General features: G+C 35.5%; 1 protein-coding gene across 5 annotated transcripts in view; it reads left to right on the top strand.

The window, feature by feature from the left end:
• Positions 1-6,524: 6,524 nt before the first annotated feature.
• The window catches only part of LOC101204477 (histone-lysine N-methyltransferase, H3 lysine-9 specific SUVH4), a 38,256-nt gene continuing 17,602 nt past the window's right edge, over positions 6,525-27,178 (top strand). For 2 of the 5 annotated variants that reach the window (XR_004215351.1, XM_011653292.2), the window contains exons 1-6: positions 6,527-7,514; positions 7,630-7,695; positions 8,003-8,068; positions 11,458-11,512; positions 12,679-12,788; positions 21,155-21,328. Coding sequence is in view for 3 of the 5 variants with exons in the window: in XM_011653292.2 (XP_011651594.1) it covers positions 6,957-7,514; positions 7,630-7,695; positions 8,003-8,068; positions 11,458-11,512; positions 12,679-12,788; positions 21,155-21,328 (1,029 nt within the window). In the remaining 2 variants the exon portion in view is untranslated. Of the gene's footprint in view, positions 7,515-7,629; positions 7,696-8,002; positions 8,069-11,457; positions 11,513-12,678; positions 12,789-21,154; positions 21,329-27,178 lie in introns of all 5 variants that reach the window. The other 3 variants (XM_011653290.2, XR_004215352.1, XM_011653289.2) reach the window with 3 other exon arrangements.

Here is a 27,178-nt window from a genome sequence, read left to right as displayed (position 1 = left end):
TTAGTTTTATTGTTCACTCTTCATTCAGGCGGTATACAGTAATATCTATACAGTGTGGTAAAGTGTAAATTCAAACTATATCTACTTATCTACACTAGAGAGTCTGTACAAGGGAGATTAGAGTGAAGGCAAAATGGAGGTGTGAACTAACTTGCATTAAGAAAGAGTGAATGAAGGTCTCCGTGTTACTAGGCGATTAAGCCATGCGACAACCTTGGCGCGATATAGCCCATAGTTAACTAACTTATGATTAGGACGATCACCTCTTAGTGCCTTAGATGCCACACTTGTTCACATCTTGGGATGCAAATGACTAAGTTTGGTTAACTGAGATATATCTAGAAGGGTTTGCTTACAAGAGTTATAACACTTCTCTTTTAAGGGTGACAACTTCTCGGCGCCAAATACTCACACTTGTTCTCCTTTCGAGACACAAATGATGGAAGTTATCTCGTCAAGGTGGAGTTTGTCTCTAAACTCCTTCTTGAATGTGTTAGCCATATCCTTGCTACTTGCTCTCTCGAGTAGTTTACGATTTACACTGGCCAAGTGATGACTATAGCTTGATAATACGCAAAAATGTTCATCATTATAGCCCTTTTATTAGAATAATGAGGTCAAAACGCATAAGAAGATAATCAAAACGTATAACTTGTATTGTAAACACATAAATATTTAGAAATATAACTTACATAAGTGTCACACTTGTTTTATGCGATTATCATGTTGAAATGCATGATATGTGGACAAAAAGAAAGGAGCAAATCGCAAAGGATATCTTGTGAGGTAGATCACGCGATGGGAACTCACCTGACAACTAACACTTCTAGGCGAAAAATCATGACATCATGTGAGGAAAGCTCACTACAAGACAAGAATGGTAGTTGGAGTGATGTGACTTCCTAGGACTGATAATGGTGTTGACAAGATCAAAGGAACAAAAGTTTGTCACCTAAAGTTACCTATAAAAGCACTTCATCTTCACCAAGAAAGAGGAGGTCTAAATAGACCACAAAGAGCGACGTCTTAATGGACCGCCACAACACACAGAAAGAGGTCTGCATGGACCAAAAATAGGGTTTGTATAGACAGACACTTATTTATCTTTTCGATCAAAGTGTAATGCAAAAGCTTAGATTTTAAGAGGATAAGAGTCATCCCACATTCGCCCTAACTTGTATTTTACTCCACTCTTATTTCTTTCCATTTTTGCACTTTGTTGTAATATATGTTGTTCATATTGTATAAGGACCTAAGGCCTACATTCTTTATATATATATATATATATATATTACATGTTTATACTTTTTCAATCCATCATTTATGGATCTTTCACTTGTCAATGTGTTATTAATAGTTAAGTTTGTTGTAAGTTCTTGATAAGGAGTCTAGCTTATAAGGCTTATCACATTAGTTGAGCTATATTCATCACTTGGCCAGTGTCAATCGTAACTACCCAAGAGGATAAGTAGCAAGGATAAGGCTAATGCGCGCAAGGAGGAATTTGGTAAACTCCACCTTAGCGAGATAACTTTCCAACATTTATATCCCGAAAGGTGAACAAGTGCAGACATTAGGCACTGAGAGTTTGCTGTCATTAAACAATAAGTTCTATAAGTATTATAAGTGAAGTCTTCTATATATATCTTGCTTAATCAAGCACAATCATTTGTATCCGGAGAGGTGAGCAAGTGTGACATTTAAATACTTCTAGAGAAGGTCACTTTAATCATGAGCTAATTGTGCAAGTTATATCACATTGAAGCTCTCACATTGCTTAATTGCCTAATAGTGTATAGACCTTCCTTCACCATTCTCTCACAAGCAAGTTAGTTCACTTAATCTTTCATTTTATCATAATTTACCCCCTGTACATGAGTCTCTAGGTGAGTGTAAATAACTTTAGTTTTATTTATATATTCTTTTACCCCAAACTTCATAAAGCCTAATGGATGAGTAACACTCTATAACTAATATCTTGAAACAATTTCTCGTGTTTGACCCTAGATCACCCAGGTAAATCTACTGTTTCGCTTGCACTTGGACAAAAAGTAAAAAAACTTAGATCCAACAATTACTTAGGCTTCACGCAATAAAAAGGTACATAGTGGGCACTTCGTATGCTATGATCATGACCCATGACATATCCCTTAAAATGAACCACACAATAGAGAAAGATATGGCAAGTACATTACATGCACTGGACCTACTTAGTGATGTATTGCAGTTGCGTTACACAGATGTTAGATTACTAAGACTAAGTCCCAAGTAAAACAATTACGTTATTCCAACAATGGAATCAACACAAAACCAATAAACCATAGTTCAACTAACATGATAAGTGTTATAAGCTAAGTTCCTTATCAAGAACTTATCACATACCTAAACTACAAATAACACACTGACAGATGAATAGTAAAGACATGGTGGATTGAAAAGGTATAAATATGCAATATATCAAGGAATGAAGGCCTTAGGCCACTGTATAATATGAGCAAATACATTGTAAAGAAATACAAAAATGGAAAGTAAAAAAATGAACACATTACAAGTTAGGGGAGATGGAAGATGACATTTTCTCTACTCAGACCTGAAGCTTTCACCTACAGAATGACCGGATAAGAAGCAAAAAAACTCTTACAAACGGCATAAATGCTACTCACTTTTGCCTCTCTATAGGATTTGGCTCATTCGGGTTTACGATCAGTCCATTCAAACACCTAAGTTCTCTCAAAGCCAACCTCTTTAACTTGGTAGGGTTGGAGTCCTTTTATAGGAAACTTTTAATGGGAAACTTCAATTCTTTTGAACATGTCAGCGCCTAATGCAACTATTGTCAAGTCATATTAACTCCAATTACCACTCTTGCCTCCACTAGGTCGCGAAAAATGACCTTTTAAGGCGGGATGTGACAAGTAACAATTATGAAAGTTAAAATAACATGTTAAAGATAGAGGATCGAATTAAAATACTATAGATTTCATAAATTTGGAGGATTAAGCATGATGGAAAAATTAGAGAAAAATGAGATTTTGAACACTTGCCTTTGAAGCTTAAAATTTTCCTCAATTCTTGATGAAATTGGATGAAATCAAGTTGGAAACCACCAGAAAGATCTTTTCTAATATCCTCAAGGCTTAAGACTTGATTGTGAGATCAAGGAGGTGACCAAATTTGTGAGTGTTTTTTTAGAGAAACGAGTGAATGAACACTTGAGAATTTTATGCAAAATTGAATAAGATTCATCATCAAAATTATTCAACTAATGTGTGCATTATATAGCCAATATACATGCAAATTAAATCACACTTGCAAAGTAATTTCAGACACAACATGTTATTACATAGTAGATTAGGTGGAAAAACATTTGATGAACACCATAATCAGCACATAACTTCTTCATAAAAAAAAGAGGGATTGTGGAATTATCCACTAACCCATGGTCAATGTCAATCTTTGACTTCTAATGGTCAAAAGTCTTTGACTTTTGACAAAAAAAAATCATACTTTGCTATTTGTTTTATTTGATTTATTTAATTAAATGATTAGTTTAAAATAAATAAATAAGTAAAAAAATTTAATTAAATTTCACTTAATCCAAAGCAATTTAATAGGCCTAATTTGAATCTCTATTCAAAATTTCAATATTTAAATCTCATTTAAATACTTTTTCTCTCTCAATTTGCAATAGTTAATTATATCGAATATTATTAACTATTCATTTTCTCAACTAATTTGAACAATTCGAATTTCTGATCACTTTGTTCTAAGTTTAAATCCATAACGAGCCAATAGAGGTACCTAATGAACCTACATATCATGAGCTCCAATGGTATGAGATTAACTGGCTAAACTTTTTTAATTGAGTTAATTAACATTTGTTAAGTAATTAATTGTCCCCTATAGGTCGTAGCTATACTCTCCTTACAGTAGATATATTTGTGTCCATTTGATATAACCATAATTAGTAAGTTATTCCTTTACAGGTTATTCGTAATCTCTATTGGGTCAATTTACCATTTTAACCTCAAGATTACATTTTGGTCCTTAAGTCTTAGTCTCTAATGAACAATTGGTTTAAGGTCCAACCATAAACCAAATCCCTCTTAGACAAATAAAAGGGTGGGCCACCTTTGTTGAAGACATAGAGTCAACACTTATGAGAACAACCTATCTACTAACCCTAAAAACGGGCAGAAATGAATTTTGTCTTGCATTAGATCTATATCCTTAACTATCCACTTGATCTTACCCTTGAAATAGGAGGTCTACTGAGCCAACACTTATGAGCTACCCTCACCTATGCATATCTAAGGACAATCTCATGTGAATAAGAGTTTATAGTTAGCGGGATTTAGGTCGAGTTACTTAGTCATCATAAAGTAGAATATTCAATTTTAAACAACAAACAATATTATAATGTAAACGTGACTATTTCACGGTCCAATCTTATACAATCTCATTGCATAGGATGTTCTCACTAACATGTTTTGACACGACGTCTTGCGATCACTCCGCTTGTACTAAATACAAAGTGGGTCGTATCCATAGTGTCTCAGAATAAGCCGTCCAACCCTATTACTATACTATAAACCATTTAGGCTATTGGTTGAACTTAATTCACATCTATACCTCTACGTAAAGTTTAGGTGCTCAAGCATTGGTCAAGGAACCTTGTTTATTGGATTCTGCGTTTATTACAAGCCAATCTCCTTTTCCAATAATAAGAAAAATACCTCAATAACAACTTTATTAAATAATAGAAAAGTTTAACATTAACAAATCAAGAGTTTTAGGACATAGAGCCCAACATATTGATCATGTTAATCAGAATCTGATAGATAGAGAAAATGGTGCACACAACAACGATGTTATGATGGGCTAACACAACCGTTCACAAATTGTTAAAGGCTTCACACCCAAAGGAGTATGAGTGCAATTTTTGAAACCAATACAACACACAAGATATGTAGGCTTAGTCATCCAATGTGACACAACTGTAGCCGACAACATCACTTTTTAGTTTACAAGAGGCATCGACATACATGACAACAGATTTATAGATCCCAAAAGAAGGTAAGATATATTTACTCAAACTTCCATCCATATGAGTGTAGAATCAAACCTGAAATGTGTTTAAATAACCTATTACCTAGTCATAATGGAAAACAACAAAAAGGATAAATTCTTTATGAACGACCTTGTTTCTATTATTTCAAATTGAAAGCCCCAACACAATCCAAAGCAAAGTGGCTTGTAGATAAGGAGGTAAGATGCCAAATCCACATCCTGTTGGCAAAAGGATGTATCATCTAGAAAGAACCAATCGGGAAGAAGCATTCTCCACACTTGTTGAGTCCAAGTGTAGTAGAAAATAATATACTCCATAAATTCAAAACTATCCCCGTATATAGGACAAATATGAGAAACGTCTATGTGTCCTTTTTAGAGGTTATACCTAATTGGAAGAAAATTGTGGTAAGCCCGCCATATAAAATGCTTTATCTTTTAAGGAATTTTCGCATCCCACAATTTGTTCCATCAAGTCTTCCATCCACTAACGCTAGACGATGAACGATTACATTTATGAGCAAGAGCAATGAAGTAACCACTCTTAAACGTGTACATGCTTATCGAGTCAAAATGCCACACCCATTTATCTTCGTATTCATGACTAATGATGAGAGTCTAAGAAACATCATAATTCTAGTGACGATTGACGTCAAGAAGGTTGGCAACTATTAAAACTATATCGTAAAAAATGAATGTGATCATTTTAAACGTGGATGTTTTTAAAACCCAAATATCAACGATAACATTCATAGACATGCCATCCTTAATTTGTTTTCTAATCCCCAATTTAAGTAACTCCCCAATTTGTTTTTTACTCACTAAGACATCCAAACCTTTTTATTTTGTTTGCAAGTTTACTATTTTAAAAATTACAAATTTGCCATTGATTTCACATGAAGGTCAAGCACGTTTTCCATTCCATTGATTACAAGCCACTCAACTCTAAGTCGAGGTTATCAAATATTATAAGAAATTGCATGACCTAACATAAGACATCTGTCATACTTCAATTGTATAAGTTAAGAAAATCTTAGCTCAATATCATACCTTAAAAGATTCCACTGTCTAAGTTGTTAGTCTTAATGTGATAGTTTTCTTGATATACATTTGATCTCAATGGTTAATTTCCTTATGGTCTCACTCAACATCTATTAAATAAGTGAATATGTTGTATTTATTCATGAAAAAAATTGGTCGAAATTTTCTGTCAACAAATAGTTAAGAATTTATTCTAAAAAAAAGTTCAAAAGTATTTATTAATGAAAAAAAAAAGTAAACATAATTACGAAAAACAATATTTGTTAAGTAAGAATGATTGATACAAGGGATAAAAGGAGCTTTTAAAACAAAAAATTTAGATGTAAAGTTGAAAAAAATGAAATAGCGGTTCAAATGGTGGGGTCCCAAGGTTTGAGCGTGGACCGGCTTTGTCTCCCCTTCGTGGGACGAAAGGGCGAGGGAGAAGGAGACGATCAAAAACTGGGAAGCGGGAATCGCAGAATTTGGCACATAAAAATGAAGCGCCAAACTTCCCCACTTGCCAATCACAGATCAGTGTCCGTACATCCATCGGGGGCGCTGCACCCGCGCCTCTACTACAAATGAAAACCCCCACTCGCTTTCCAAGCCGCGCTTCGCTCACTCTTTCACTCACTCGCCACTCCCCAACTGCTCGCGCCATTTCTTCTTCCCACTCCTTAAATCCCTAAAACCCTTTCCCTTCTACACTCCGTGTTTCCTCCATTCAACTCTTCCCCTCCACGTATTCCCCTACTTCTCTCTCTCTTCTTCAATGGCGTCCTTTCGTTTTTCCTTTTCTTTTGCCTTTATTTAGCCTTTGGTCTTGTGTATTACCGCAGATTTATGATTTTTTGAGCTCAATCATGGTTGTCAAGTCCCGGGTACTACGTTCTGCTGCCAATGGAGAGCTGCATTCTCCAGTAACTCCTGAGGAGAAGCCGAAACGCTCTAAAGTAGCTACACCTGGGGGAAAGAGTGCTAAAGCTGCGGCACCGGAGGGAGATGCGGAACATCCATCTCCTTCTCCTATGAGGAGGACGAGTGCTCGAATCATAAAGATGAAGGCTGAGAAGAAGCTTCTAGCGCGTCAAAGAGTAGAGCTCCTTGATGAACCCAGCAGTGGCAGCAAAAGGAAGAAGACGAACAGTAAGGTAAAAAGTAAGCGTAATACTCCGAATGTTAAGGAGGAGGTGAGGGAAGATAAGGGCGAAGTGGTGGAAGATGAGGCCGTTGTTGTTCCGGCGTCCAAAGACGTCACTAAATCTAAAGACGGTGATGCGCGCAAACCGATGGAAGTGTGCGCGCCAGAAAAGAGGACTGGGGACGATGTTGGTGCAGGTAATATGGTTGAGAAGAGTGACCATGTCAAGGTGAAGGAGACTCTCAGGTTGTTCAACAAGTACTATCTTCATTTTGTACAGGTTCGTCGTAGGGAACCGGAAATGTTACTTCGCTTGAAGTTATTTTGAAATCTTTGGACATTGAAGTTTATAGTTGGCTAACTTTTGGTTATTGCATGTTCATCTAAACCAAAAGGAAGAGGAAAAGAGGTGTAAAAAAGCTGAAGTAGCTAAAAAAGCTCCCAAACGGTCAAAATCGAAGGTAGGCTTGTGTTTCGGCCTTCTATAACTCATGAAATTCATTTATAGTCTTTCTCTGTGTGTCCTACGGTTTGAATTGTTTGTCCATTTGACAAAAAAAGGACATCTATATCAGACTGAATAAATGGCTGCCTCCACATTCTCTTATTTCATATTACTTGTCACATCAAAGAAAATCAAAGCACCAATACTATGTACATTAATATTTGAATTTGAATCCGGTTTTTTTGGGGTTTTAAATCATTCTCTCATTTCTACGTTTTGGATAATTTGGCAAGGAAATTGCTAATTACTTGAAATTTGTGCAGAAGGAGGTTCCTGTAGAAGACACGAAAAACAAGTCGAAGCGACCAGATTTGAAGGCAGTTTCTAAGGCAAGTTGTAATTGCACACATGAAGCCTCAGGCCTCTAGCATGAGATTTTGTTTGACTGATTTGTTGCTTTGCACATTAACTTACAGTATCCTGCTCTAGGAAGCAGAGAAGTATGATTCTTTCTTTTTGAACTAACAGAAAATGACCCCAGTCTGCTCCCTATATTTCTACAATTTCACAATGGTATAATAATGTCCACTTTAGGCTAAATACTTCGTGGTTTTGTTTTTGGTTTAACCAAAAAATCTTATATTGATGGAGATAGCTTTCCTTATTTATATATCAATGGTCTTTCCTGTGTCTTGCAATGTGAGACAAGGATCATAAATAAATAAACAAGGAAAGAATTCCTTGGTTTGTAAAGGAGGGCGATTGTCTCTGATTACCTCAATCCTTAATGGACCCCTTCTGTATTTCTTTTCCATTCTCAAAGCCCCTAAGGGCATTAAGAACAGGGAAGATTTGATTAGACACTTCTTTTGGGGTGTGGTGATTATAGTGTGGGAGGTCATCTTGTGATTGGATTGTTGCTTCCCTGCCTCTCATGCAAGAATGGCTTGGGATTGGTTCACTTGAACATAGAAATTTGGCCCCTCTTATCAAATGGTGTTGGAGATTTGCCAAGGAGGATAAGGAGTTGTAGAGACGTGGTGACAACTAGTATTTATGGGGAAGATGGTAGGAACTAGTAGTATATCAATCCAAATTAAAGCACTCAATTCAAACTACATATTATCCAGCAATCCCAAGTTAGATTCGAGTTTCAAATGAAGCAGAATAAACAATTTGAAACTCACCAACTTAAAGGAATAGATCAACTTATCTAGACTTCTAAGCAAGATGTACAAAATGTTAGGCATCTACCCGTGCATTTAGTAAACCCCAACAAGTATAGTAGAAAATATAGTAACAAAGCTCAGTATATGTATTGAAGATAGAAGAGGACACAATAGTCTGTGTTATATTTACCTAAGGAGGAAACAAGTAGTCAACAATATGAAGACACAAAGCAAAATAATTTGGAAATATAGTAAACACCAAACTAGCACATTCAAGAGAGCTGATGATCCTCTCCTCAAAAGCTCCTTTCAGCCTCTACCAAAAAAAAAAAAGTGTCCATTCGATTGATTCTCATGATTTCCTTCTATAACAATTCTCGTGGTCCCCTTAACTAAGAATCCTCCTTGTTAACGTCCTTGGTTGATATTATCTTCTGTGCATTTCCTCTTCTACCCTTCCTTATGTATGTCTACAACATCAGATGCTTAACAAAATACTAAATCATGTTTAAATGAAGAGATATGACATTGATTTATATTGGTTCACCCAATTCTCTGCTCTTGATGTTGGTTCCACTAAAAAACTTGGGAGAAGAACCCAAGAGTAACATAGGATGATTTCTCTCACTTTTTTCTCATGGAAAAGGCTGGCCAAAAACTCACAGAATCTAATAAAAGCTTTTGCCTTTTTCTTAACTTCTTTCTTTTGCTGCAACCATCTGCAAAAAAGACCCACTCTAAAGTTATTTAATTTTTAAGTTATAGTCTAATGGTGGAATGAAGGCATCATCTAATGATGGAATCTTAGAGTCAGGGAGAATATGTGTCTTTGCTATTCCAAATTCAGGTATGAGTCCATTCAAAAAAATCATAACAACCATCTTCTCTCGTTGAACTTTAACATAAGGGCTAAAAGGTAACAACAAGCCAAGCTCAGGAGTGATCTTCTTAAGCCGCATAAAGTAGCTGGTGACAGACTCAGCTTTCTGTTCCACACAAAAAAATTGCATACAAACTTCAAACATTTTTTGCACTTGCTCTTTACTTGAATATGGAAAATCTAAAAATTCCAGAAGTTCTTTAATAGACTCACAGTGATCAACCAAATCCAATTATCTCACTCTCAATTGAGTTTTTGATCTGAAGATATAAACGAGCATCATCACAAAGCCAATCCTTCTTCTGCTTTGCATCTTCTGGGGGATCTTCGGTCATATGATCATCCATATCGGTACTTATCAAATAAAACAAAATTGTCCGACGCCAATCGTAATAATTAGATCCATTTAATTTATGTTCTGTGATCTTAGAGGCTAAGGGAATAACGTTGGAGACTACCAAATTTTTTATGTCGGTCATATTGAAGTCACACACTGATTGTAGTCCACACAAACAAAGAGAATCAATCCAAACAGCTGCAAAATTGGAAAAAGGCCCAAAACCAATAGCGTAACCTTCAGTTTTCGTTGAACCCGAATGCTATTTGATAGACCCAATGGTACAGACTGACCGGAAACAATGGTTCCAGACAAGCCCAGAAGATGGAGGACAAATCGGATGTCTCACACGCTGGCGTGAGGGTGAAGACGAAGAAGATTCCAGCGGCGCGTGAAGGTCACGTGCGGTGTTTTCCGGCGATCGGCGAAGATAGACTTGGGCGGACGGAGGTGGTGTCGAAAAATGGTCAGCGGAAGGTAACCTAAACTTAAACCTAATGGAGGAGGAAGCTAATGGCCATTCGAAACCCTAATGGCTTTGATACCATGTATTCTAGAATTCAGAGAAGTATATTTCTTATTCATGTTGAGTCAAATGAATGTTACATATTTATATAGAGAATTAACTAAACCCTAGAGACTATGTAAAATTACAATAAAGGACATATGAGATATATATGAATATATATATATATATCATAACAAGCCTCACCTTATCAAGCGAGACACCGGACTTGGGCGTTGAGCCTAGGGGCACGCTCAAGATCTAGGAAAAATGGTACTAGGAAAGGTAGTAGAAGTGTTCCAAAAATTATCTTTGAAGTTTAAATGTCTCCCTGTGGAGATTTTGGGTAAGACGTGATTGATTTTCCAAAAAAAGGTTCCTCCATATTCACACAGTTTTTCTTCATTTTCTTTATTGGAGTTAGGGTTCTTTTTGTTCTTCGTCTTTGGTTTCTTCCTGCCTTCAAGTTCTGTTTTTGTCGCTTTTGGTTTTGGCTGGCTGTTTCCAGAGTGGTATTTTTTTTTTTTTTGGTTTTTCTTAGTGTTTTTTGAAACCATTGAAAGTATTTTGTGTAGCTTATTAATTAGATTACTTATTTTTTATGCTTCCTGTTATTTGCTTTCTTTATTTCACTTCCATTGAAGTTTGTCACCTTAAGCATTAATTTCTTTTCATTTATCGATGAAAAGTTTTCTTTTTTGTTTAAAGAAAAAACCAGGGACAGGGTTAATTCACAGCAAAAGAATAATGATAAAATAGATGAATCTAATCTTGTAGAAAGTTCTTACGCTTATGAGTGCTTATGCTCTTGATAATAAAAGTTCGTAATTTAATCTAATGTCCCCTCACTCATTTTTCCTTTTTCTTGTTTATAAAATCTATTACAGATGTTGGAGACAAATGAAATTTTGAACCATGAGAAAAGAATTGGCAACGTTCCAGGTTGTTTATTGCCCTTGAAAATATTTACTCTTTCACGGTTACTTGTTTGTGGTCAATAAATGATGGGGGATAGCTTCGTGGTGCACATATGAAATTGTTGAAAGAACTGAACGTTCATTTTTGTTACTCTCAGTTTGAGGGAAAATGTACCTAGATCGCACAAGGCCTAGCTTCCTTGGACTACTCTTTTTTGTAGGCTTCTTCTTTTGTGCTTTATTTGTCTTATTGAAAGCTAATAAAGTATAAAAAAAATATGAGTAGATCGGAGTAAGTAGCAATAACCATGAATCCTGTTTAGTAAGAATTCAACCCCATGCTAAGGAGATTAATCAAACTCTTTTAGAGGAATTTTTTCACTATGTATGCGAAATATAAGGTAGTTGAAATACTCAAATTCTAGTCTTAACTTGATAAGCATTGTTCCCAATTCTTTTGATATTTTTCAAAATGCCGAATTGTCCCTTCCCCCAGAACCATTCTCATGGAGAACCTAGGAAAGATACATTGAATTGAATGAGTCTGACACCCACTCTAAAGCCAAAGGTGGCTAAAAGGAGATCTTCAATGAACATTTCTAAAACACATTCAAAGTCTTCCAATCATTTGTAACCATGAAGGGAATTACAAAATATTTTCTTGTGATTTGAACACCATTGAGTCATATGCTATATGTAGAACTATAAGAAACCAAACTTTATCTAGAAAATGAAAGATAACAAAAGAATAGGAAAACGGGCATAAAAGAACAACCCATATTGAAGGAGCCAAACAACTCTTCTATCTTACTTGAATTATTATGTCTATTGTAATTTGAGCATTAGTCTCCTTTCATTATATCAATGAAAAGTTTTGTTTCTGTTTCAAAAAAAAAAAAAAAAAAAAAAACTATAGAAAATATAAGTTTTGTTTCTAGTCTCTAACTAATAAGACCTAAGATGATCCTAGTATAGGACCCAAACTCTAAATCAAAATACTAATGGCTGTAGGAAATCTTGGTGCCCTGATACCATCTGACCACTTGATGTTCAGGAGAAAAACACCTTACCAATTCCCAGTTACTAATCCCCTTATAAAGGATATAAATTAGAAAAGATTATAACTACAGGTTTTATAACTAAGTAATAAGTTATTTACAATGTTATATACTAATTCATATGCTATAGCAGGTATCAATATTGGGCATCGATTCTATTCACGGGCTGAAATGGTAGCTGTTGGATTTCACAGCCACTGGCTGAATGGAATTGACTACATGGGGTTGTCATACAGCAAAAAGGTAAAAGGAATTTCCAATTTACTTCATTTGACAATTTATTTGCATTACTATTATCATTCAGTCTTCTTATCATCATTGTTATCACATCATATTTAAGAGCTGTATGTTTTATCAAATTTATTTTGGAGCAGAATCCTTAAAGAGAGTTAGTGTCATCATTTTTTGGGTAAAAATACGCAAAGAGACGGTAGATTTATCCATAGTTTGATTGAACTTGTTTAAGGAATCTTGGTTATACAGGTTTGGGATATGGAAATGTTGAGAGTATGAGATTTTACAACGCATCATATTGTTTGGCAATTCAAGCATTTGAAATAATTTGTGTGCACATATGAACAAGGGTATTTTAATTTTATGCTTTCCACACCCATATAATACCTGTATAATATTTAAACATTGCCTTGAGCTATATTTATTTAGAGGGTGGCCATTTAAAGTAATATGAAACCATGTAATTGCATTAAAAATAAAGAAAAAAGTAATTTAGAAAAGAGTCTAGCTAATGCTGGGTGAGGAATGTAGTTTAAAACTCTTGATGCTTAGCATGTGCAACTATTATAGATGTAAATGAGGAAATTGCCTTTTGGTTTAATGTGATTGAATCCCCAAGTGAGACTAGGGAGTAACTGTAGCACTAGTTGAGACTCCTCTTTGTTAGTTCTTTTGGTTTCTTTGATTCCCTTAATGTTTGAGATGTTCTGTCGAGCATGGTATAGATAACCTTTTTTGGACTTTTGAGATGTTTTGTCGAGCATGGTTTGGATAACTATTTTTGGGAGGTTTTTGGGTGGTGAAGTTCCCTTTATGCTAAAGTGTTCGTATCTGTAACATTTGTTTGATAAGAAGTTACACTCGGCATGTTCAATTTTGGCTTCCTTTGGGCTCTTCTTTCTTTCTCTTTCCAGGCTCATTCTCTATATGATTAGGAAATGGTGAATGCGGTTGAACTTCCTTTGAAGAAGAGACCTTCATTTTTGGACTCTCAAACCTTATGATGTTTTTTTTTGTAGTTTTTACCTCTACCTCTTTGTGCCCCTTCATCCACCCTTCTTGTGCCACTCGTTGGAATGTTAAGGTATTCAACAATGTCTTCTTCTTTGATATTGAATCTGAAGTTAGCCAACTTAGTGTGGAATCTCCTGTGCTGCCTATGGTATCCCTTTGGTGATTGAAGACTCTCTTTCTGATGCTTTTGAGTTCCTAATTCAAGAAAATGATAGGAGTTCTTTCAAGAAAATGATAGGAGTTCTTCCTCCTTCTATAGTGCCTAGCAAATTTTTATCGCTTGAAGCTTGTGGTTTTGTTCACGAAGTATCTTAGTTGTTTTGTTAGCTGTTGGTTGTTGTGATTGTTGTTCAAGTTTCTTTGGAGATAAGTTCTTGTTTCATGGGTCCTTTTTGTTTTTGATGTTCTTTCTTTCTCTTTTTAAATTTGCTTTAAGATTTTGTTAAGTTTTTGTAAGGCTTCCCATTGTGCACACATGTAAAAGGAGGGGTAGGAAAGTAAAGGAAAGGAGGGAATAAGTATCAACATGGAAGACAAGTTAGGAGTGGGACTGCGAGGAGGTGATTTGGTGAGGTGGTGGGGACCATGAGGGATGATAAGAAAGTTTTTGCAGGTGGTAGGAGAAAGGCCTTTTGAGTGATCAAGCTTGGAATGTAGGAGAGGACTTCCAGCCCTCGAGAAAGTGCTGGTTTTCTTGTTATCTTTTCTATTGTTTCTTGTTGTTTGTCTTCATGCTATCTTCTGTACTTTCCCTTGAAGTTTACTAATAAAATTTTCGAAAGGTATGCTCTATTCTTGGTAGTGTGTTGTTGGAAATTTTCTGTTTGCAGGGGAAAGGATCCTAACAGTTTTATGGTTCTATCTTCTTTTTCATTTCCTTTGGGAGTTCTTATACTTGGATTTTGAGCTATAAAGATGGTAACGTTGGTGTCACAGTAAATGCTTGTAGGTGCTTTCTGCATTCTTATCCTGTAGTGTCCCCAGCTGGCTGACAGTTTTTTCTATTGTTGGAAAATGGAATATACTGTATCAATCTGTTCGTTAGTTAACTGTTTGGCAACTTTAATATGTTTTTTCATATCATGTTGTATTAGATTTTAAATCATATAAATGGTAGCCTTAGCGTCATAGTAAATTTGTATGTGTTCTTTGTTCAGAGAATTCAGTTTTTCAAGTATTCTTTGTATCTATATATCAATACTCTAACAAATTTCATGGAGTATGATAGAACACTACTAAAAAGGTAAGTTCTCTCTCCCTTTCTCTCTTCCTTCTCTCCTCCTTCGTTTCAACTTCATTGCCGGCCGATTACCTCTCCGGTAGACACTGCTAGTTGTTATCTTGTTCTTTGGCATTACCCTAGCTACCATTTTTTCTTCTCAAAAGTGGAAGTAAAAAGCTGCAAAATCGACAACCTTTTTTTCTGCATCTAGCATGAAGATGAAGCTTTTCACATTGAAGATGTTGAAGCTAATATTTCTATGACTTTATCAATCCTTCAACTTAGATGATTCATTCAAACGGTGAAAGATTCGAATAAGAAATCTGAAGAAGTTTATTTCTATAAGATAGAAAAAGTTGAATGTGGAAGGGTTGAAGCTTCCAAATTTAGATTCAAAAGTGGGTGGGTTCTGACATGCATTGCATGGCCTTGTACGGGAGGGAGATCATTTATACATATCCCCTGAAGATAAAGAGGGGTGGAAAAGTTTTGGAAAAATCTTGGGAGACTACAAGGACATCCATGACTACAAAATCTGGTTCTCCACCCAATCCATGTTCAACACCATTATGAAGCAGCCGAACAGAAATATGAAAGGAAGCAATGCGGAGATATCAAAATCAAAAGAAACTCCCAATCATAGGTAATTTATGTAACTCAGCACGGATTCTAGAAATCTCATGATCAAAGGTTTCCAACTTCTCTTCAATCCTTTTTTTTGCCATCGCAATTCTTTTCCCAAGTAGTTATGCTCTGATACCAATATGATAGAACACTAAGAATTTGTGTTTGTATTGTATTGATATGAATTTCAGAGATTACAATAAAGAACGAATGAACTCAATTCTGGAAATAAAATGCATTAAAATAGAAAATAAGAACAGTTCAGAAACTAAGAACAAAGATGAAATAGACTTCCCTCACTCCCTTTCCTCTTTCTCAAAGAAACTTGCAGAAACCACTCATCCCCCCTTCCTCTCCGAATTCCTTCCCATTTAACCACTACTTCCTTGTAACTAACTATGGACTCACCATTGTGGTCCTCTCTCCTACTGCTCTCCCCTTCATTCACACATGTATTTCCCTTCTTCTTCCTCTTACTGTATTGTAATACAATAGGGGGTCTATCATATATGTTATAATATGTATTTATATTATTATGTATAGTTGTCTTTTATTGTAGTTTTACATTCCCTATATTTTGGGTTTCTTACTTTCCTATATCTTTGTATCTTTTATCTGGTTAAATAATAATAGATTATTCTCCAAAAGTAAAGAGTACATGGTATCAGAACCTCTAAGGTATTCGTTTTCTATTACGGCTATGTTAGGGTTTGTGCTTCTTACAAAGTTAGGGTTGGCACTTGGGTTATCGAATATGAGTGACCGTTTGTTGACACAACCCAACCCTTAAGGAGCACCCCTATCTTTCGCCATGTTCTATATTTTGTCTCTGAAAAACGTCACACGTAAGGCTCACATGCTGCTGAAAAGATCGATCTTTGTCACCACTTGTCGGCACGTGGAGTGCTTGAGAGGTTTGTTTTAGTTGTTGTTGGTCGGGTTTTTCTCGGATCCTAATTTTTGGTCAATTTGTTTATTTGGTTCCTTTGAAATCTATTCGTGTGTGAGGTTATTTGGAAAAATACCCTTTTGTTTCTTTGGTTCTAATTTGGGGTTCCTTTAAAATTCCAGAGCTTTATTGGCTAAGTGGCTCTGGCGTTTCTCTTGAAACCGATTCTTTATGGCATAGGATCCTTGTGAGTACTGAGTAAGCATGGCACCCATCCCTTTAAAGAGACTTCAAAAGGGGTTAAAGGCACACATTGAAATCCCTGAAAGGATATTTCCTTTGAGCTTCCCACATTCTCTTGGTTCACTTGTTGTTTTCTGGGGGATGGTAAGGATACGTATTTTGGGAAAATCATTGGGTGGGGAAGAGTTCTCTTTGTTCTTTATTTCCCCGTCTCTATCATTTATCCTCGTTAAAAAACAGCATGGTTTTGGATTGTCTGGTTAGTTTGGAGAATCTTATGCCTTTTTTCTTTGGGTTCCATAGTAATTTGACCAATTTGTTGCCTCTCTTCTTTCCTTACTTGAGGGTTGTATTTTTAGGAAGGGGAGAAGGGATGTCCGTGTTTGGAATCCTAATTCTATTAGAGGTTTCATGAGTAAGTTTTTTTAGTCTTTTGTTAGATTCGTCTCCATAATCTGAGTGGGTTTTTGATGTGGTTTGGAGGACGAGGTTTCCCAAGAAAGTTAGGTTCTTTATTTGGCAAGTCTTGTGTAAAGATACTGCAGCTGTATCTTATTTTATTGATTTTCCTTAACGAATTACAATATAGAATTGGAAAAAAATCACACTTCTACTTCCTAGAGACACATTCGAAACAGGATCAAAACTAGAACAAGAAAAACTAAGAGTAAATCGTAACAATAAAGAACGATCAAAACAAATAATAAAGGACTTGACTTGGACCCTCTGCTTCTCCCGAGCACAGAAGACGGTAGCCCCTATTTCTCTTGAGTAATTCTTCTTCCCGATCTCTTTCCTCTCCCTTCCCTTTTAATCTGCTTTATTAACTAACTAATGAGAAAGATCTCCTCCAATATTCTCTCCTCTTGTAATCCCTCCTAGATTCATGCGTGGGTCAATATTGTTGTTTTTATTTTTCCTACTATATTTAAACAATATCGGTGACCTAGCATCTTTCTTGGGCGTATTAACACTATAAATAGGTTTGATAGGAAGAGGACTTTGCTTGTCTGCCCTTTTTGCTGTATGTTTTGTCAGAAGGTAGAAGATTTTATTCATCTTTTCTGGGACTGCCAGTTTGTGAGAGCAGTGCGGAGCTCTTTCCTGCAGGAATTTGGTGTCAATTTTGTCGGCTCTAGCCTCTAGGAGTGTTAGAGCGACGATCGAGGAGTTCCTCCTCCATCTGCCCTTTAAAGATAAAGGTGGCTTTCCTTGGGTGGTTGGGGTGTGTGCTATTATTTGGGACATATAAGGCGAGAGGAATGAGCGGATTTTTAGGGGTAGGGAGAGGGAGCATAGTGAGATTTGGTTTTTGGCTAGATTTCATGTTTTCCTTTGGGCTTTGATTTCAAAGCTTTTTTTGTAATTATTCTATAGGTGACGTTTTACTTAGTTGGTCCCCCTTTTGCTAGTTGGGGTGTTTTGGTGGGCTGTTTTTTTTTGTATGCCCATTTATTCTTTCATTTTTTTCTCAATGAAAGCTTTTTATTTTATAAAAAAATTGGGGGTTGTTTCGCTCTTTGGTTCACCTGGCTTTCCATTATAATTTGCTTTCGTCTGCTTGTGTGATCTACAAATTTGTGTGTTAGTTCATAATGGATGAGGTGAAGCATATGGTGGTATCTATTGTGATTCTCCTAGCATCAAAGTTAATTTAGCACAATATAAATGGACCTAATTACTATGATTGACGTTGAACAATTCAGTTTTATTTACTTATTACTTATATGGATGATCATATTACTGAGGATCCTCCAAAAGATATTAGGAAAGGCTTGGCTTCTCAATGTTTCTCAACTCTATCTTCAGATTAAGAATTCCAGAGAAAGGAAAGTTAAATTTTGACTTCCCATTTAGTGTTAGTAGTGTGGAAGTCGAGTTTTTTGAAAAGTCAGATGACAAATTGAACCAATAGTGGCAGACCTGAATGCTTTGTTCTAGTGTGAGGAAGATCTGGATGTGTTCAGTTGTCTTCAGATAATTTATCTCAAGTTTAGTCCTGCAGATTCCTGCATCATCTGAAGGCCCTGGTAGCTGAATGTAATCTTGTCTTGGTTCTATTTTGCTTCTCATTTCATACAGCGTTGGTGAAAAGTTCGATAGTTAATTGAACTTATTTAATCGAATACTAGAGGATTGAAAGATCCAAAAAAAGATCAACCCTCAAAAGATTTTTTGGAGACAGAATTTGGTCTTGGTTATTCAAGATTCAAAGAAAAAGGATTTTGACTTTGGCGGATTTGTGGGTTGAAAGGAATCAAAGAATATTTCATGACTAGTTCCTTGTGTTAGATATTATATTACATTTACCTTTACTCATCAACTTAAGCTTTTGGGTCAATTGGTGATTTAAGACCTTGGTTAGGTGGATTGTTATGAAATTACTCGTAGAAGTGCTATATTTTTGTGCATCCTTCTAAGAAGACTTTAACAGTTACAACATTCAGAGTTCATCTTGATTTTCACCTTATCTGTGGGCTTGGAGGCGATGGGCCATTTTGTTCTCTTTAGTTCTTTTGCTTTTGTTGATAAGTTTTTTGTTCTAGAATAGGTTCTCTTGGGTTTCCTTTGTATTAGTTGACATTGCGATATAGGCTTTGAGTTGGTCTCAAATGGAAAGTTTTGTAACGTTTGTTAAGGGTCTTAGGGGGGTGGGTGTCAACATAGTTGTTTGTTTGGGTGTTCCTAATGTTTCTTAGATCTTTAGCTCATTGTATAATTCTCATATACTTTGAGCTGTCTTATTGTTATATTAATAAAATAGACTTGTTTCCTTTTTGTTAAAGGAAAATTCGGATTTATGGATTATTAGTATTTTCCATATTTGTATTTTTCCTTTATTAGTACTTTGGTCTCTATTTATTCACCAATGTAATAGGTTATTATGGATTTATTCAATATATTATATAAAATTATCATTTTTCAAAAAAAAATTGAGAATTCCATTGAGAGTGAGGTTGTTGGTTTGGTAGATCATTGTAATTCTGTGAAGGTGCTCTTTGAATTTCTATAGTTTGGACCTTGTACAGTTGTACTTATATTTCTCTATAGAAGGGTAGTTTGGACCTTTTACTTATATTTCTCTATAAATACAACATTTCTCTCCTCATTTTGGAGAACAATCATTTCTTAGAAAAACTAGACCTTTTGGTTTACACCATTTATTCTCTCTCAAAAAAAAAAAAGAAAAAAAAAAAAGAAAAGAAAAATCATAATCCTACCCTTCAAAATGTAAACAAACATTGCTTTGAGATTGTTTATAGATTTATTCTCTTTTATAAACTTTTTATGGTAGGTTTATAAAAACTTAATCAAAGGATCAAATTTTGTGGAATTAGACAGTTGTCTCATGAGTCTAATTGATTCTTGGGTAGATGGCCATCATGGATTGAACCTAATAAGATTTGGACCCTTATTAAGCTTCATGTTTCACTTTCGACTTTAACTTGAAATTTTTTTGCAATTATTCTATAGGCATTATATTTCTTGATGATTCCCTTTTTTGGGCTTTATTTTTCGTATGTGGCTATTCTTTCACTTCCTTTTCAATGAAAGTGGCTGTTTTTTTTTTATAGAAAAATCATATTTGATGTACTATATAGGTAATGTGTGCAATAGTTTCCATTTATCTAAAGAGGCAACTTCATTTTTTTTTAATAAAAAACAATTTCATAGATGAATGAAATATCTGAAGAGTTACAAATGATCGGGGTTACAAAAGATTCCTCCAATATGATACAAGGAAATTTAAGTTGTATATTGAGGGGCTGTATATTTTTATAGCAAAATGAGTATTAAAAATAGATGATTGAAAATACCTTTTGTAAACTATTATAGTATATATATAGTTATTGGAGCTTATTAGTCTTTTGTCATTTATTATCATTTACTATTCTTATTTTAGGGTTTTCATGTATGCCTATATATTTTGAACTTTAATGTATTTGAGGGATGGGTTCTCTCATATTTGTGTCTTATCTTACTAGTAACTATTCTGAAGATTCTATTTGTATAGTCACTTCTTTTAGTTGGATTCCTTTTTTGTGAGTTTGACTATTTGTATGCCCTTGTATTCTTTCATCTTCTCTCAATGAAAATTGTCATTAGAGCCGCAGGCTCCAACAAAGCCTAAAATGATTTAGAACTATCATTAAAAATATGCGAGGAGAAAGGGCAAAAAATAATATGGAAACAAATGTTGAAACAAAGGCGATCATTTAATTTGTGTCAGTGTTTCCTATATGATCTCAGTATCTAACATAAGAAGTGACCGACTCCAGGGTAGTATGATAAAGAATATTCGTTAGGATTAGGTTCTTTTCATTTGGATAGTTATCCATGACAATTTCTTAGGATTTTTTTTCTTTTTGAAAATAATTGCAGTACAGTAATTATTCCTTCCCACTTGCGGTGGCCATAGTTTTATCGGGCATGTATGAGGATGATTTGGATAATGCTGAGGATGTCATTTACACTGGTCAAGGAGGGCAAAATTTAACTGGCAATAAACGTCAGATTCGGGATCAAAAAATGGAACGTGGTAATTTGGCTCTCAAGGTATGGACTTCCCTATATTCTTTGATCTTTTGTAACTTGATAAGGTTCAGGGAGTTAATGAAATTTAGGGAATGAATATAGCTTTTTTATGATAACAGAAGAAGGGCTAAATGCTGGAATTTCTGCTATTTTTGTGTAAATATTTTTTTTAATAAGAAACAAAAATATGTATTTATCACAAAAAGAATAACCTAGGGGCAGTGAGGTGAGAAACCACTTCACCAAGAAAGCTAAATTATCAAAGCCTCCCAATTGTGGAGGATTTGGTTAAGGCTGCATATTAAAAAAGACCTTATGTCTAAGAGTTCATCTTTAGGAAGTAATTTGTACAAGTTTACGAACATCCACAAAATAAGGGAACTTATCTCCAAAACTCCTTTTGTCATGTTCTTCCAAAGCTCCCATAAGAGAGCACGAGTAGCACACCTCACAATGTTTTTAGTTTACTAAGAATCTCCATCTTTTTAGAAAGACACATGTTGATGCCAAAAACATTAAGGCAGAATTTGGAGTGAGACGTGAAGTTTTGAACTTCAAGGAGTTATGAAGTTTGTGGAGTTTTTGAACTTTTAGGGCAAAGTGTAAGGAGTTAATAAGACATAAAATTGATGAAACTCTTCGTCGTCCACTTCCATATTTGGCCAAATACTTTTAACTCGAGAATGGCATCAAGATAAGGCCAAGTGACCTTTTCCAAGATCAAGCTTTAGAAGGAAACCTTCTTCCTTAAGACGTTGCACTTGCCTACGGCCTCAAAGGCAATTAAAATTGCATCGATACTTTGTCGTCCTCCAACAAAAGCTGCTTGGTATCACTAATCATGGATGAGAGAGTTTTCTAAGGCCTTCAACAAAACTTTTGCAATCAACTTTTAGAGGGAAGTTACTGTGCTTGCCCACCCATTTAGCTCTCTTGTTTAAGGATGATGCATAAGTATGTTTTATATGTTCGCTTATTGATGACTCCCTTTTCAAATAAACCATGGAAAACCTCTAGGCTCTACTAAACCGATTTTTGAGACATTCCATGGTTTTCTAAAAGAAATTTGTTGGGCTTGGGGACTTCAAATTGCCTAGTTTGAAGAAAACTTTATGGATTTGTTCTTTATAAAACAAAGTCTCCAAATCGTTATTCAAATGGTTTCCCACTGGATCCCAACTAACACCTTTAAAGATAAACCTCTACACTTTGTCTTTCAAATATAACTTCTTGAAAATTTTATTTTATACTTTGTATCTTGAAGCATTAGTCTCTTTTCACCTAGGAAGCACATATACTCTTAATTGTACAGAGAATTGGTATTAGATACATATTGGATACAAATACGTTCAAATATGTGGCAGATACATGGTCTGGTATTTGATTTAATTTTTCAAATTTTTTTTCAGATACATGTATCCCCATTCCAGTTATGCGAAGGGGATACGTCTTAGCCATTTTTTCCTATGTTAAAGCCTAATTTTTCAAAGTTAAAGCTCAACAACTTTAAAAGTCCAACCCAAAACCTATTTTGTTTAAAACTCCACTTAAAATCTAGCAATCCATAAGAAAAAACATGGCTAAATTATTCAAAATGCTCCTTAACTTTGCATTTTGTGTCAAAAGTAACCATAAACTTCCAAAAGTATAAAAAATACCCTTAAACTTTCAAAAAGAGCTCAAAATTACCCTTACTGTTAGTTTTGGATGGAACTGTTAAAGCTTTGTATAACTTTTGTATATGAACTATTGAATTTTTTTTGTTAAAGCTTTGTATTACTATCATTTTAAATTATTGAAAAATTTCAAAAATACCTTTGAACTTAAAAAAAAGTTAAAAAACTACTCCCACAATTAGTATATGAACTAAAGTTGTTAATATCTCATTGAGAAAATAAATCTAAATTAAAATCTTTTGTATTGTTAGTATAATGATATTTGAAGTTGTTAGGTTTTATGAGATTGACAATATTTGCTTTATGGCTTTGGATATCAGAAATGCCATTGCATTGCTCTTGTTTTGAAAAATGGATTGTCTACATAAATATTCATTATGCAAAATACTTTCCTTATTGATGATTGCTTTTTGTCTTTCTCCTACCGACATCTTTATTCAGTGCGCAGTTGCTTTGGAAGTTAGGGTTGTTGATCATTTTGATTCTGCCGTGTATATTTAAAAGACACTTAGTCCGCCGAGTTAGGGTTGGCCGTTCAGTTTGTCTTAAGAGCAACATTTGTATTATCTTGTTGTAACTGTTTCGACTTGTGTTAGAAGAAGGGAATGTTACATGTATTAAAGACATACTTCTGTTAAACCCCTAATCTTATACACATATAAGAGAAGGGGTAGAACCGGGAATTAACATGGCTCTTGGCAATTCGGGCAGCAAAGAGAGAAAAAGCATCACAGAGAGCCCACTGTGGGAGTTGGTATTTATGTAGAATGTTTTTGGGGATTACTGTTAAGGTTTTATAGTCTTTTTAGGTTAAAGTTGCCATAGCCTTCATTAGGAGAGGTTTCTGGCCTTCTCTAGGAGCTGGGTGTTGATTTTTTTTTTCCCACTGTTTTTTCTGGATTGTTTCTCTGTTTGTGTTACATTCTGAATATTATCATCAATATATTATATGAGAGTGTTGCCACTGTTTTGTCTTGTTGGGATTTTTCTGCTCTTTGGGTTAAGAATCTGAACGAATTGGTACCAGAGACTTAACATTATGAAGAAAACAAGGTATGTGGCTCAAAAACAATTGGAAGAGACAATGTAATTCAGTGAAAAAGGGATTAAGGAGTTAGAGAGTTATTGAACGGATTAAAAAAAGGGTTGGAACAACTTACCGAGGACATAAGGGAGATTGCAACCATTAGAAGGAAAGAAGAATCTGGTACTTCTAATGCTTCGGTACAAAAGAAGAAAAGAAAAATGGATGATGGGGAATATGAGCTGGTGATGGAATATGTGACTTTAGACAAAAGCAAATACAAAAAACTGGAGATGTTGATCTCTTAACAAGGGAGTTGGGAGATGCGCAGAAATTTCGTTGAGCTCATTACATGGGTTTTTCGATAAAGGGGACCATAAAACTAAAGGAAAAAAAATCAAAGAGAGAGAAGTGGTGATCTTAATTGACAGTGGTGCGACACCCAACTTCATACATCAGAAGATCGTTCGTGAATTAAACTTACTAGTGGTGAAAGGAATTAACTTGATTTCAAATTCATTACCCATTCTCTGCTTTAGTTGACTGGTTTGTACTTGATTATCTCTAGACAAAACAATGTCATCCACATACAATATTAGAACTACAATCTTTTCAGTCTTCGAAACCTTAATATATGATCAAAGTGCCCTTGACTGTATCCTTGACACTTGACAAAGGTAGTAAATTTGTCAAACCACGCTCTAAGTGACTGTTTTAGACCGTATAAGAATTTTTGGAGTTTACAAACCTGTGGATCAAACTGGGTTTCAAATCCAGGGGGTGGTTCATGTAGACTTCCGCCATTAGGTCTTCGGTTAGAAAGGCATTCTTAACATCCAATTGGTATAAAGGTCAATCTTTGTTTACAGAAACAGATAATAGGACTAACAGTAATGGGAGAAAAAACTTTTGAATAATCAACACCATAGGTCTGAGTAAACCCCTGTGTAGCTAACCTTGCCTTGTGTCTATCATGAGTTCCATTTGTTTTGTATTTGAGAGTGAACACCCATTTACCACATAGTTTTATGTCCCTTCGGTAGAGCACAAACTTTTCAAGTTTTATTCTTTTCAAGAGCCTCCATCTCTTCCATGACAACATTCTTCCATTCAGAACATTCTAAAGCAGCGTTGATATTTTTTGGTATTATGATAGAATAAAGACTTGTCGTAAAAGCTCTGAACTGTGGAGAGAGATTATCATAGGAACATAGTTACAAATGGGATGTTTTGTACAAGATCTGGTACCTTTTCTCAATGCGTGGGAATGTCAAGGGAGGGATCATACTTCATCAAGTTTCCTTGTATGACCCTGTTCAACTTCATTATTACTGGTTTTTGCTCACCCTCACTCTTATCACCACTGTTCTTTTCTTCCATGTTTTCAAGAACAACATCAAACCTGTCATTCTCTCTCATTTTTCTATTAGTACAAGGTTCAATAAGGTTTTCCATGCCTTGATCTCGATGAGGTTTAGAGTCTGGGGTTGGAGCTGACTGACTAGTAGGGGACTCAATTTTCTCTATGAGATTCTTCATGTAGTATGTTTTTCTGGCAACTTGGTTTGTAGGTAGGACTATGGAGTGAGGATCAAAGTCAGACATGGTACTAGAAGTGGGTTCGAGAAATTCTAAAGTGCAGTTGGACTCTTCACTCACACTCTCTCCCTGAAGATGGCTAACGGGAAAGAAGGGTCGGGTTTCACAGAAAGTAACATCCATAGTGATAAAGTATTTCTAAGAAGACGGATGTAAACATTTATAACCGCGATGATGAAAGGTATACCCAACAAACATACATGCATGAGCCCTAGTGGTAAATTTGGTCTGATTAGGCCGAAATTGTAGACGTATGCGGTACACCCAAACACACGAAGGAGAACCTTAGAAGTTAAATGGGTAAAGGGGTAGGACTCCTTAAGACAATCTAAGGGAGTCTAAAAGTGGAGGATATGGGAAGACATTTTATTGATTAAATAAGTTATTGTAAGAATGATATCACCCTACATGTATGAGTCTGACGGAAGGGAAGTAGATAGCATAAGAGAACGAGCTACTTTTAGAAGATTGTGGTTATTTTACTTGCCATCCCATTTTGTTGTGGTGTGTTGGCACATGAGCTTTGGTGAACAATCCTCTTGGAGGCTAGGAACTCACTAAGGTTATGGTTTTGGAATTCCTGTCCATTATCGCTTCGAAGAATTGTAATTTTTGTATTGAATTGCGTTTCAATGGTGTGATAGAAGTTTTGAAAAACAGAGGAAACCTCATATTCATCTGTGATAAGGAAGACCCTGGTAAGATGGGTATGATCATCAATAAAGGTTACAAACCACTGTTACCCGGAGGATGTAGTGACTTTGGATGGACCCCAAATGTTACTATGAATAAGAGCGAAAGGTTGTATGGGTTTATATGGTTTTGAGGGAAAGGAAACCCAATGTTGATTTGCTCAAATACACACATCACAAGATGGAGAGGAGACCTCAATTTTAGAAGATCGATAGGTAAACAAATATTTCATATAATTAAAGTTTGAATGGGCCAACTGAAAATGCCACAACATACAATCATGTTCTGAAGTGCTAAAATAGGAAGACAGTAAACTAGCCCTAAATAGTACTATCGAAGTTATCTTCATCAAGAATGTAAAGGCCCTTACTATGTCGGGCAATGCCAATTGTTCTTTCAGATTTTATGTCTTGAAAACAAACAGATTCATGTAAGAAGATAGCTTTACAGTGCAGTTCATGAGTGATCTTGCTGATAGATAGCAAATTGTAAGAAAGTTAGGCACATGTAGAGCATTCTGGAGAGCAAGGCTCTCAGTGGGAACTATTTGTCCTTTGTCAGCAATCGGGGATAAATAACCATCGACGATCTTGATTTTTTCATTGTTAGAACAGGGGGCAAAAGAGATAAAGTGCTTTGAAGAACCTATCAAGTGATTTGTAGCCTTTGAGTCTAAAATCTAGGGATTCTTCGCATTAACATTAATAAGCTCAAGAGATTGGGGTATACTTGATCGAGCAATGGCACCCAGAGTAAAAGTCTTGGTTTGGCTTGCAGTAGAGCTAGGTGATTGAGAGTTGTTGGCTGTGGTAGTCTTACTAACGTGGGCACGCTTTGAGTTCTGTTTCTCGTTGGAGGACCATTTCTTACCTTTTGGGA

This window comes from Cucumis sativus, chromosome 3 (genome assembly GCF_000004075.3).
Source record: "Cucumis sativus cultivar 9930 chromosome 3, Cucumber_9930_V3, whole genome shotgun sequence".
NCBI lineage: Eukaryota > Viridiplantae > Streptophyta > Magnoliopsida > Cucurbitales > Cucurbitaceae > Cucumis > Cucumis sativus.
The sequence above is the reverse complement of the archived record's forward strand: the minus strand, read 5'-3'. Positions and strand labels throughout refer to the sequence as shown.